Here is a 13677-nt window from a genome sequence, read left to right as displayed (position 1 = left end):
GCCATCGGTCGCTGAACGTGAACGTGTGCGTGTGTGTCAGAGATGAAACGAATACACGTTTCAAGGGGCTAAGAGGCTCATGTCTGAAAAATGGCATGTCTAACAGTAGTTTAAAGTGACAGAAAGGACTCACTAGGATGTCAAACATTTTTTCCTGTTGTTAATGTGTAGAAATTGAAGACGTAAATCTGGAAGGTAAACTGTTCCCCTTTCCTTAAAAAATAAGCCAAGAAAAAAATGAAGTATCACTTGAAAACACAGTAGCCTGATAGAGAAATGCAACATTTACTGCCAATATTCTGCGATAGCTTTACTACGGACACAGAAAGCTTCTTGATCGCTGGACAGTCTACAGGGCACAAAAAGGTAGCTGACCCTCGAACAAGGCAGGGGACAGGGGCACTGAACCCTGGGTAGTCAAAATCCACAGACAACTTTTGACTCCGCCAGAAACTGAACTACTAACAGCCTACCGCCGACCGGAAGCCTTTCCCGTGACATAAACAGTCGATCAGCACACAGTCCGTTTCCTTATGTACTTACTGTATTCTTACAATAAACCACAGAAAAGACAAAAACCACGAGGACGAGAAAAGACAGAGCACCATACTGAGAAAATGTGCGTAAAAGTGGACATGAACAGCCCAGACCCACGTCATTTAAGAGTCCACCGTAGCATGAAATGCCCTACGTGTAGAACAGATCCTCTGAAAGCATGAACTCGTGGAGTTCACGCCTCCTCCGCGGCACTGCGGGACCCGACCCCCGGCCCTCCCGGCTCAGGCCTCCGCTCTCCTCGAGGACATCGTTCTAGCTCCCGGTGCACACCTGCTCCACCTCTCCGTGCACCCCTGGCAAGTCCTACTCTTACGCTCGGTCATTTCACGATCCAAGTAAGCGACCCTCCCACACCCGGACGTCCCGGTTTCCTGGCCTCCTCTTCTAGGTGCCCGTTACCCACGTGTGGGGCAGAAGCGGACGTGCACCACGAACGTGAATGTGGAGGCTTACTAATGCTATTCCCCTAAGACAGGAGACACGTGTGGATTCTCTCGACACGTGGGAAGCGGGTCTTCCCTGGGGAGGGAGCAAGGCACATGACCATTCACTGTGGAAGAGAAATCTGGAGAAATCCTCTCTCGCAGCCTGCTCCAGCCCGCTGGTCGAGCCGGCGGGGGGTGTCCGATACTCTCGAGGAGACTGGGCTTCTCGGGTAACGGGACAGGACGGAGCCGTGGACCTCAGGACACGAGGCTCTTCCTCGCTGTCCGTGCTGCCTCCTGTGACTGTGACTGTGACCCCTCTTCTGCTCTCCCACCCTCGGCTCAGCTCAGTCCCGCCCCCAGTCTCTAGAGCAGCACAGCCGGAACGCGCTACCCGGGCCCGGTGTCGTCACACATCCCAGACCGTACCCATTTTTAAGCATATACCTGACTTCTCCCAGGCTCCCACGGTGCAAAGTTCTCTTTCTAAACACAAGACACATCTGATGACGTTCCCCAGCTCCACTGCCCTGACGGCCCCTTCTCTACTAGCTTGGATAGAACCTGAACGCTTCATCTTCCCGTCACTTCGAGCCTTTCTGCGTGGTTCCAGGCTGCAAAGGCCTGTGACGCGCCCCACCCCCCGGCTCCCGCTCAGCAGCCCACCCGGGCCTCCTCCCCTGTCCGAAACGCTCTTCCCTCAGAGAGCGGTAACGGACCGCGGGAGCCCAGGCGCCAGTCGCTCGGCGGGGACCCACGTCCCTAGCAGTACCTACTACCCCGTGTTTACTTCCTCTGCCTCGCTTCCCCGTCGCATCGTTAGGGTCACGGGCAGGGACCCCGGTTACGCCTGCGTCCCAGCGCTTGGGACGGCTTCTGGCGTAAGTAAGAAAAAACACACACCGCTCGTTTCTCAGCCCTGGAGCCCGTGATCCCACCTCACAAACTGTCATCAGGGTGCACTATTACTAACACTTTGTGAATCGAACTTCCAGAGAACAAAGAATTCCTTTCCACATTTAGTATTCCCTCCCGTCCCCTCTTCCTCAGTTACCCGGGAGACCACGTAGGACAGCGCTGTCCTACAGAGCACGTCGGCCGTAGCTCAGAAATCATTCAGACTCCACCCTGCCAAACCAATTCTCTTTGAGGGCGCGGATGTCCGTGGCCTCCTCTCTGACCTGCATCGCGGGGCCGGACTGATGACCATCTGCGTGCACGTGCGGCTTCTCCTCGTAATTGGGCCACTGGTTCTGAGGGGGAGCCACGCGGTCCTGGGACCTGGAGGCCGGGAAGGTGAAGTACTCCCTGGTGTACGTCTGGGTGGGGATGGGGTAGGCCTCAGGTCGAGGTGGAGGGGTCTGCTCCTGTAAAACGTGAAGAAGAAAGCGGGCTTTTGGCAATTTGTACACGGACTCGTTTAATTTCCAATATTCTGTTTTAAAATGTGGTTTCTGTGTATTTTTAAACCTGTGTTAAGAATTAAAAGTGGTCCTCTACTAGGAATAATGAAAAACATTTTATTTTGCCCTGACTTATCAATTTAAAGCTAACTTACCTATTCTTCTAAAAACAAAAAAAGCGGTACTCAGGGATTACAAACAATGCTAATCTACACAGTGTGAGTGTCACGAGATAACCTAGGTGTTCATCACAGCGAGAACGGTTCCCTCCTCTCTCAGACCTCAGTGCAGAGGTTTCCGGTGGAGACGGACGTGATCTTCGCGGCTGCTCCAGGGGCGTACGCGCTTTTCCCTCCGGGACTGGGGGGCTGATCTGCGTTGGAAAGAGGCAGGGAAAAGAAAGGTGACTCCTGGGAGGACAACTCGACACAACGTCACCTAACGTCCTTTATGGGTGGTGAGCACGTGCCGGGCATCTTCCAACGGCCGGTGAGGAGTCAGCACAGAGACGAAAACTGGGGTACGTGAGACATCAGGGCTCCTCATACCCACTCCCCTCTCTCGAATACTCAGAGCCCAGGGCCAGAAAGTATTACCTACAGACTGGGGGCCGGCAAACCCTCCCGGCAACGGGACAGTCGGTCAGTATTTCAGGCTTTGCAAACCTCGTGAGTGTTGCATTACCCTTCCACTGATCCTCCTTCTTGTTAACAACCCCTTAAAAGCATAAAACGTTCACCATCCCCTGCCGCGGACGTGGTCAACGTACTGCCCTAGAGCATCAGGGCAATCAAACGTTTTCGAACTTCGTTCTTATCACCTGTCGGAAGGACAGTGCTTGGGGTATCTCTCATGAAAAACACATCTCAGCCAGCATACGCAGGCAATGTCGTTCTGATAACTAAGAAAGCACAGGGTGCCCACCCCCCCGGCCTTTTCTGGCCGTGACCGTGCGTGTATCTGGACAAGAGCTAGCTCAAAGGCCAGGGAAGGAATGGCCACAGCGGTCCCTCTTACTTGCCACGTTGGGGCTGGAGCGGTGGTCAGCCCGGTTCTTCATCAGCCTGTCATCGCCAGGGAGCTTCTTCGGTTCGCTGTATTCTGCCCAAGGCAGCTGAGGGCTCTCGGGTGACCCGTTTTGAGCTGAATTGTTATAGAGCTCGAAACCTTCACTCTTTGGTCGGGGTTTACCTGAGCCACGACGGTCTGAAACTGAAGTCACAGTGCACTCAGGGTCTCTTCAATTGTTCAAGATCTTATTTTAAATACCCTAGTCTTCAAGAAAGATGAACCTACAAATATTTAAAATTTCAAAAGACCTTCTTCTTAGGTGAAGGAATAAGGTAGCTTTTAGTCTAGGAATCAAATCTTTCTAGAGAATCTTAAAAGCGACATTTAACTGGTATTGATGGGAAAGGTGCTCTTTCAAAGACGATTTTCTCAAAGTCCACCAAACACACTCCCCTCACTTTCTAAAACACACACGAACTCTGTCAACCCCGGGGTGAGCTCTACTTCTGGCCTCGTCTCCCTGCATGGTCGCCCCGGGCGTGTTCTCTGCTCGAACAGCTTCCCTCTGACCTGTAACTCACGGTTGGGTTTGCCTCTTGGAAGCGGCTGTAAGCTAGGACATCAGGCACCAGCCTGGCATCATGTCAGGAAAAAGTAACGAAGGCCTCTGCTACAGCACACGGGTTTGTCAAGACGCGGTTTGTTCATTGCAGCGAACGGTGGGTCCGGGCTCTCAGAAGCTTTCTTGTGTGTGTGTGACCATTAGGTCGACCTCAGGCAGGTGCCGGCCTGGGAGGCTCCCAGATCACTGGCCAGTGGAGAAGAGAGCTCCATCGAGGCCAGACCTGGCAGCTGCACACAGTGAGCACGGTAAATGCAAAGTATATGATGATTTAAGAGACGATGTGAGTCCTGATGGGTTTTCTCCTGTGATTTCTGAACTGATCCTTTAAAAAAGCCCTAAATTTATACTGGTTTTATTCCGGGATTTTTGATGTAGCTATAAAATCATGGTTCCCACCAACAAATCATCTTATGCGAACTGAGCTTTTAAATCTGAAGTGAACTACGTAGGACGGGATAATCACGTCCCGTCTCAGCACACAAAGGACTGAAGTAACTGTTCACATACACGCACACGTACATTCTTCCAGTGGAGAATTCTACCTGTTTTTGAAGACTTTACGTCCCTCACCACCTGCTTTACTACGGCCAAGTGCCGGGCCGGTGGAGACTCTCCAGCCGGCCCCACGGGAGGGGCCGGGGGGCAGGACCTTAGCGAACCCCCACACGGCCAGAAGGCCAGCGGGCCTACACTGGACACTGTCGTGAACGACTTATCTTGGCTATCTTGCAAGGGATCGCATCCCGAGCTTGTCTTTAAAATTGGGACAGCACCTACTCCATAGAGTTTTGTGACTGTCGAGAGAGGCCGTGATTGTAAAATGCCCGGCGCGCGGTAAGCGATCAACACCAGGTGGCGACCGCGACAGTGGTCACGGGCAGACGCGGCGCGGCGTGCGAGGCTGCGCCGGGAGCGCTCACCTCTCTGCATCATCGGGGACGGCTGATTGAGCAGGGTGGCCAGGCCGTGGTAGATCGCTCCTTGCTTGGCTACTTCCAGTGTCACCACGGAACTGGTCCTTGTCATGAGTTCTGCTGCCCTAGGAAGAGAGAACAGCACTAGTAAGGCAAAGGAGAGCAGTGCCCGCTCCTCACTATGGCCGCCTGTGACCACAGTAACCGCACGTCGTGCGGCCTCACCCGCTATTCCGAGCAGCAGCTTTGAACCTTTGCGCAGGCTCCCGGCTGCCGGCTCCCTTCCTCAGAAACCAAGAACTATTCTATCAAGAACAGTAAAAGGACTTTCAGCAATCCTCAGGATGTGCTAAGAATAGGCTTTTTTAAGCTTCAAAGAAACTGCTCCAGACCAAAATACACACTCTAACATGCTAACAAGAGAGGGGTCACATACACGAAGTTTATATTTAAAACTGTGAAGATCGGGGCCGCCTGGGTGGCTCAGTCGGTTAAGCGGCCGACTTCGGCTCAGGTCACGATCTCGCGGTTAGTGAGTTCAAGCCCCGTGTCGGGCTCTGTGCTGACAGCTCAGAGCCTGGAGCCTGTTTCAGATTCTGTGTCTCCCTCTCCCTGACCCTCTCCCGTTCATGCTCTGTCTCTGTCTCAAAAATAAACATTAAAAAAAAAAAAATTAAAAAAAAAAAGTGAAGATTAAGGGCAGATCTTCCTAGCATTACTTTTTTGTCTTCTAAATCTAAATTTACTGTGAAACATCCTGAAAATGCCAAGCTTCAACAAAGACATAAACGATACCTTTCTTGAGAGAGTCCTACCAGACTTCGTCCATCCACACTGAGCAGCTGGTCACCTGCGGCCAGGCGTCCGTCCTGCGCGCACCCAAAACGTACGTGTGTTGGGCGGGAGGGACAGCAAAGGGCAAGAGGAGGAAGAGGAAAGTCAGCGGTAAGTATGCTCACGTTGGCCTTTTCAGCAAACACCACACTTAGCATCTTATAACACAAAGTATCACTGAAGTACCTCAGGTCGTTTGCTAAATGTGACACGCGGTGAACTTACAACGGGAGAAATCATACTAACCACATCTGCAGCACCTCCTTTTACGACAGACTTGACATAGATTCCAAGTTTATCTTGACCAGCACCCTAGGCAAAAACAGGGTAAGAAACACGGCGTTGAAAGTACGCAGTGAAATAAAAATAAAACAAACACAAAATAAAGCAGGTACAGAGTGGTAACACAAGCCCCGGTTCTTGCTTCTACGCGAAAGTTGGCACTAATAAAATTAACACTCACTCCACGTGGTGAACATACAGGAACTGACAGGAAATGTACCTATTTCATGTTCCTAAATTCAGGAAGAGTACTCCTGCAAAGCAGGTATCACTGACCCAGCTGAGGAGGACACGAAGACACGCGATCCGAATGCGGATTCCGTCCGGCTGAGCTCTGAGCAGCCCTAAAGGGGGGAGCTGGTGCTACCCGGGGACACGTGCCGTTAGCCGCTTTGATACAAAAGCCATTTATTACAGTACTTTCACGTTCCTACAGCCCATTGTTTCTTCGAAACCTGGAGCTGAAAATTAAAACAAGAAAAACCTCGCGGCAAGTAGGAGGGGGCTTTAGGCAGTGAGAAGACCATGTAGAAAATCTTCTGTACGACTCAACTGAAGGGTCACGTATCGTGACTCCAGGTGAACCCTGCAGCCGCAGTCCACACAGAGGGCGCACCAGCCTCGCTTCATGTTCCACCACGGGGGACTCGGTGGGGGGGGGGGACTTCCAATGTTGGCCTAGTAGAATCGCCAACATTCTACACGGACATTTATATGGACATAAAAATCAAACAGGGACAAGATATTGGAACGAACAAAGGAAGCAATCGTGCTTGAACTCTCACTTGGATATTCCTGCCGACGTTCTACAACCGAGTACGTGTTTCTTAGGTCACAGTAACCACAGCAGTTATGAAGTGTCGTGTCATAAAAGCCAAACTATGAAAGGGATCACACGAAGCTGTAAAGACTGCGACTTCAATACACGACTTAACTGAAACAAAGGTCGGATACTCTGGAACTATGTAATTTCCCCCTGAAAGCCCTCCGTGTCTCCCTCCAGTTACAGGCAGGCTGGAGGAGGACGGTGTGACTGCCGGGGCCCAAGGCCTCTCCCCCCTGCGGTCCCCTCGGGGAAACTCCAGCACGTATCACGCCCCGGTTCTGTGAGCCTAAAGCCATCCGCTGCGTGGCTCATTTTAAAAATGGCATAAAATGTCTCAATTTAACAAAACAACTCCATTTTGGGAAAGCTCCAGATTTCCCCTGGCTCCATTATCTGGGACCTGGGCTGATAAAAGTCACGCACAAGGTATAAGCCCGGTGCCCTCTCTGGCAGCCCCCCACCCTCTGGCCTAGGTGTCCCCCAGGCCACCTGCCCCCCAGGAATCACCCACTTTCAATACAACGGGGCAACCAGGTGCAGCCTGTGACCTTTTGCCCCCCCTCCGCCAACACTGAGGTAGTTTGCAAAGCTTTGTGCTTTTTGGTAAATCTGAAATTTCACAATGAAGAAAATATATGGCAGGCACTCGATAAAGGGCAACGTTCTGAATTTTAGTGAGTCACTTAGCAAAAGAGCTTCACTCAGGCCAGTACTGGGTTTCCTTGAACTTGGGCAGCTGGCTCACACTGTGGGAAATTCCTTCCAGGACAGCCTGCTCCCTACCCCCATCCGTTATACGGGGTGTTCCCTTGCGTGTGATCTGACGTTTTCAATACATTCGACACTTTTACGTACTCTGCGACTGAGTGCTTAATTCTGCAACTCAGCTCTTTTAAGTGAGGATCTATCTCATCCACTCGACCCTCGCTCACCGAACGCTTATGCTCTCTCAGGCTCTGGACGTGCGTCACCGAACGGAACGCACCCCCTGCCCTCACGAGGCCTGTGTCCTACACTAGACTCTGCAGCTGCCTGGCAAGAACTCGGGGGAACCGAAAAGCTCCCTCCGCCCCTCCCACAAATGGGGCACGCTACTTCCTTACAGACAGTACCCGAGGCCGGAATTTCTGTGAAAATAGGCTCTGAGGGCAGAGCTACTTTTTCCCTCCGCGCTCTGACAGAGACGCAGGGCCTACGGCATTTCGGGGCGCCGGTTTCAGTGCGCGTGGGCACGGCCATCTTCACAAGCACGATCTGTCGGCCATGTAATACTGTCCTCGTAACGCAGACGATAAGGATCGTTACTCTGCCGATTCTCAGCCTTTGGCTAAGATCAAGTGCAAATATTCAATTACTGCCATCTCTGAAAAGAAACCTGCTGAGCAGTAACACTGATAATATAGTGTTTTTAGGAACAGGGATAGAAACAGAGTACCAAATATATACGTTTTAAGACAATAAATGAAGACCCTCCTGCCCCGTTTCCGGCACACTTTCTAAGGTTCCTGTTAATGGTGAAAACAGCCTCACTCGCTTGGACACGGTGCGAGGACTCCATCCACAGTCACAACACAGAATAAGAGAAAACGGGGACTCCTGTCCGCTCGCCTCAGCCCAGAGCCCGCTCACACACCTGGGGCCGTTCTCGGTCTGGGGAGTCCCTCCCGCTCGGTCACCGTGAACCGCGGCTTCCCTGCGGGATCGCTCCGTGCTCTCGCCCTCCGCCCCTCACTTCACACCGCGGGGAGCCACGAGGCCGTCCCACGGCCACCGTGCGTCCTAAACAACTCACACACGCTTGAATCTGGCGGACTTCGCGCGAACTGCAAGTAACGTTTAAGAAGGCCGAAACCTGCAGCGCCTCCAGGCATTTACCGCCCACGTGCAAGGACACTCACGCGGTCGCGGTGTAAATATCCCAGGGAGACACTGGGCAGCATCGTGGCCTCACTCTCTCAACAGTCCCGGCAAGCCCCCGCCCCGTGACCGGCCTGCCTGGCGCGGGAGCCCCTTCTGGAAGCACCCCCGTCTGGGCTCCTGACCAGAGGCCAGCTGACAAGCGCCACACCCCCAGAACCCGGGTTCGAGTCCTCGGCCCTGCAGCACACCGTGCCTCATCCCCCCGCCCCCCACCCCTGTTCCATCCCGTTTCCGCGTTCCTGCCTTTGTTCGTACTTGCCACACGCCAGTCTGACGCATCGTGTCTGCCAAAGCACCGTCGTCATTCGACCCCCGGCTCACCTGCCCCCACACGCCGGCCCGCCCACCTTCCCCACGACAGGCCAGACACAGTCCGTCCCTCCCTGACGCTGCTCCGGCGACACGACAGTGCGGACGGCTCTCCCCCTGGCCCCGTCCCCGGCCGCTGCCCGATGCGCCCAGAGTGTGCTCACTCCTTACTGGGACGAAGCCCAGAATCTTACTGACGGGATCCGCTGGTAGGTTAGGAAGCAGCTCGTGTGGCCGTCATACACTGAGCTGGTAACAGAACACTGGTAACGCTGTAAAATTACTAGTTTATAAAGTTAGAAACCCTCAGCATTTCTGACCACGGCGCCAAACGTGCCGTTTCGGGAAGAAGCACGCACATCCGTTACTGTCAGGTAATGGGTGATGAGAAAGGCACAGTATTTGAGAAGTGGCATTTTCTTTTTTTTTTTTTTTTTAATTTTTTTTTCAACGTTTTTTATTTATTTTTGGGACAGAGAGAGACAGAGCATGAACGGGGGAGGGGCAGAGAGAGAGGGAGACACAGAATCGGAAACAGGCTCCAGGCTCCGAGCCATCAGCCCAGAGCCTGACGCGGGGCTCGAACTCACGGACCGGACCGCGAGATCGTGACCTGGCTGAAGTTGGACGCTTAACCGACTGTGCCACCCAGGCGCCCCGAGAAGTGGCATTTTCTTACACGATGGGAATTTGCCTACATTCTAAGCTATAATCACATCTTTTAATTCCAAGTTCAACGTATCAGTATGTCTGCTAGTCAGAAAAGGTGCTCATCTGAGGAATCATGAGACCATGATTCTAAGAGACCTCAATTCAGAAGGTCCATTTAAGGCTGGTCATAAAAATGGACTTTAAGTCAGTATTAAAAAAACATACTCTTGGGGGAGGGTGCTACACAGGAATCTGGATCTGGAATATTCTAAAGAGGTATCCACACTTGGGTTGGCATTTGAATCTTCTTACTAACGTGGTCTCAACCTTGTGCTACTTACCTAGAAGAGTTCTTTACCGAAGGCCACACCGCCTACATTTTTCCCACGGCTGTGTTCTACACATTCTCTTCCGCAGACCCGCTCCCTTCCCTGCTTCTACTCTGGCTCCTCCCACCTCTGCTTATTTGAACCCTATCTATGCTTCACATACAGCCCAGTTACAAACTGGCCATAAAAAATTGAGAGTCGCATACCGCTGTAGGGAGAAATGACCAGTTCCACTGGCGACTCTTCTAGAAAACAAAATGACAGACGAGTACCCAGAAGTGAAAGAACTCTAAGGAATTTCTAACTACACATACATACATACATGTGTGTATGTTTATATAAAATCAAGATGGGTAGTTACTTTCGACCCAAAACAGTCTGTGACCCACTCTGAGGTGGCCCAGTGTCTCCCCATGTGGCCACAACAGCCCTGGCCCGGAATGTCCGCCTTGCCAGGTGGACGGGGGTGGGGGCGGCAAGCGGGTGCGGCTTCGCCCTGCTAACGCCACTCGTACTGGGAACAAGTCAGCTCTCGGGAGGCCCCAAGGCAGGCTCGCCATCTATCTGGCTGTAGCAATTCCACAACTTTATGGAGCTCTCACTACCTGCCTGCTTCATGCGGGGGGGGGGGGGGGGGGGGGGGGGGAGTAAGAACGTTACAGATGATGATAAAAGTTGTATGAAACAAAATTTATTGCAGAAGCATTAAGCCGCTTGACTTCGGTCTTATTGCTGAACAATCATATGCACGCTAACCTAGCCCAAGAAGACTGAGCTCTCAGGCAAGTCCCCCCACCGCCTCCTGCCTTTTCCAATTAAGAAAGGAAAACGGGGCCCAGAAGGTGTTTGCTGCTACGAACCGGTGTGACACATGTGTCACTAACGGAATGTAACGCGCAAACATTAACCAAAGCCAATTACAAAATACAAAGAAACAGTTTTGCCAGTGCTGGGGAAATGGAATTAGACACTATACAGCGTGCTGATATGGCCGCCACAGGCCACACGTGGCTAGTCCGAACTGAAATGTGTATTACATATAAAATATACCCAGACATGAGAGTTTTGTACGGAAAAAAGAATTTAAGATATCTCATTAATGACTTCTATTCACTACGTGTTGGAATCATAAGATTTTGGATATATTATGTAAAACAAAACACATTAAAATTAATTTCACAGTTGCTTTTTTTTTTTAGCGTAGCTAATAGAACATTTAAAATTAGGGTGATGGCCACTGAGGAGCGCACCTGACGGGATGAGCACTGGGTATTGTATGGAAACCAAATTGACAATAAATTTCATGTTAAAAAAAATTAAAAAAAAATTAAAATTACCTATGTGGCTCACACGTCCTATTGGACAACACTATTCTAAAACTATTTTTTTATGGCATATATATTATTAGTAACCACAAGCACTAGCAATAAGTTTGTAGTTATGCAGACAACTGGCTAAAAATAAGATTTTTACAATATAAAATCTATTATTGGTAACATTATACATCCTGATTTCCAACCATGGGAAGAGTAACCACAAACATTAAAATGTAAAGGCCAGGGGCATCTGGGTGGTTCAGTCAGTTAAGCATCCGACTTCGACTCAGGTCGTGATCTCACGGTCCGTGAGTTCAAGCCCAGCATCGGGCCCCGTGCTGACACTTAGAGCTGCTTCGGATTCTGTGTCTCCCTCTCTCTCTGCCCCTCCCCAACTCACACTGTCTCTCTAAAAAATAAACATTAAAAAAGAATTTTTTTAAAAGGGTCTTCTGGAAAGCAGTTATCTATTCCAAAGGCGTCAGGAATTATGAATTCCACGAGATCCAATTTTGGAATGAATGGAAGTACTGAGAAGTAATCTGTTGCTATCAGAAGCACATCTCCCCTTCCAAAGACACGGGAGGGAGGGAGGCGGCACAGCGCCTGGGTGCTCCGGCTGGCCTCCGCCCTGCAGCCCCACCTGGGGCTGCAGACAGGTAACTGAATGGGCACCAGTGGAGTCATGCCCAAGAGCAGCAAAGAGCTAGAGGCCCCGTCCTCGGAGAAGCAGCGGAGATGACCTCACTCCCGTGTGATCTGAGCACCTACGCTCTTCGGGTGCACCCCGAGTCTCCCCTCTTTTTCTTGTAGAATGGAAGGAAGGGGCTGGAGAGGGAGGGGGGACTCCCGAGGAAGAGGAGGGCAGGGTGGAGGGAGGAGAGGCGACACAGGAGTGTCCTGGGACTCACTCGTGGAAAAGGGCAGAAGAGGAACGGCAGGGAGCTAACAAAAAGGCTCCCAAAGAGAACGATGGAGGCAGGAACGACGACCCCCCAGAACCGGACAGGACGGGCGCCCACGGGTCAGCAGCTTACGTGTCGGAGGAGAAGAGGCCGCAGGGAAGAGGCTGATGTGGGTCCGGCCGGCGCACCTTCGGGAAGGCCCAGGGTGAGGCCCTCTCACCTCAGGCACAGAAACTCGGTCGGAGGAGCCCACGCCTCAAACGCTCAGTGGCACCCCGAGCGTGTGGGGGGTATGATATGAGTAACAGCATAAAAACATCATCACGTCACAATCCAAAAACAAAACAAAACAGAACAAAACCAGGCTGCAGCAGAGGAAGGAAGGCATGCCGGTGTGGACTCAAGCCTATTGTTCCCAGAAATGGAGACGCAGTCTGGGCTCTTTGCTGAAGGTTCTAGAACAATAGTGGGCCGAGAGGACCCCAAGAGCCCGGCAGGACTGAAAACTCATTAGGACGTTCCGTAGGACGCTCTGCCCACACACTCCTTTCTCGGTGGCTGAAGCTGCTTTTTTCTCATCAGACAAGGAGTTCTGATTCATAAACTATTAAAATTCAGACCAGGGTTTCAAAAACACTGCCAAGTTCTCTCTTCTTGGTGGGAATTACCTTAATTCCGAAATGATCAGTTTTAAAACTTGTGCCCGATACAGCCTCAAGTACGTGGCTGGGTGCTCGGTGCTCCCCACCTGGTTTGGCAGCAAAGACGCGTCTACACTTGGTCTGTTACGCCGGGCTCCAGACCCAGCGTGCTTGCCGCTTACCCTCTCTCTGCACAGAAGACCCAAGGAGCATATCACATCTACTCCCTCCCTCTTTACCAAATGAAGAAATGAACTAAATAGGAGATTCCTAGGTGGGCCCTCCCAATGGGCTGCAGGAGGTCCTCGGATCCCCAAAAACTGGACGCAAAGTGTGGTGTATACGTGGGTGCACCAGGGCAAAGGCGCAGGGCTCCCCCCGAGGCCCTCCAGGTGGCCTGGGGACGGAAGCGGTGAGCCCAGTAGACGAGCTCCTTGCGTCTGTATACCGCTCGTGCAGGGGGGCGTCCGGACTCCCAAGCCTTGGCTGAGAGCACGTGGCCGAGGCTGGGGCAGTGTGAACCTTCCTCCCACCCGGCTCTGCATCCTGTGGGCCACACACACACACCCCTGCGCACCCGGTGTCCTGCCACGTGAAACGGTTCTGCTTTAGAGTATTAACGTTTCGTGTTCCTACCATGTTAATGCTGTAATAGAATCCATGAATTCTGTCAATCCAAGATAGGAGCACTTAGACTGTTATTATAAAATAGGTAAAAAAGGTCTTCT

At 51.8% G+C, this 13677-nt stretch overlaps 1 protein-coding gene across 9 annotated transcripts in view; it reads right to left on the bottom strand.

Annotated features, from left to right (window-relative positions):
• Positions 1–13677, bottom strand: part of AFDN (afadin, adherens junction formation factor) — a 138999-nt gene that overhangs the window by 19301 nt on the left and 106021 nt on the right. For all 9 annotated transcript variants that reach the window (XM_078447566.2, XM_078447567.2, XM_078447568.2 and 6 more), the window contains 6 exons: positions 6017–6082; positions 5732–5805; positions 4943–5061; positions 3404–3598; positions 2668–2759; positions 2165–2350 (listed from right to left, as the gene is read on the bottom strand). In XM_078447566.2, the coding sequence (XP_078303692.1) occupies positions 2165–2350; positions 2668–2759; positions 3404–3598; positions 4943–5061; positions 5732–5805; positions 6017–6082 (732 nt within the window). The remainder of the gene's footprint in view (positions 1–2164; positions 2351–2667; positions 2760–3403; positions 3599–4942; positions 5062–5731; positions 5806–6016; positions 6083–13677) is intronic.

Source organism: Panthera onca, chromosome B2 (assembly GCF_046562875.1).
Source record: "Panthera onca isolate mPanOnc1 chromosome B2, mPanOnc1 haplotype 2, whole genome shotgun sequence".
Lineage (NCBI taxonomy): Eukaryota > Metazoa > Chordata > Mammalia > Carnivora > Felidae > Panthera > Panthera onca.
This window is presented reverse-complemented; position numbering and strand designations above follow the sequence as displayed.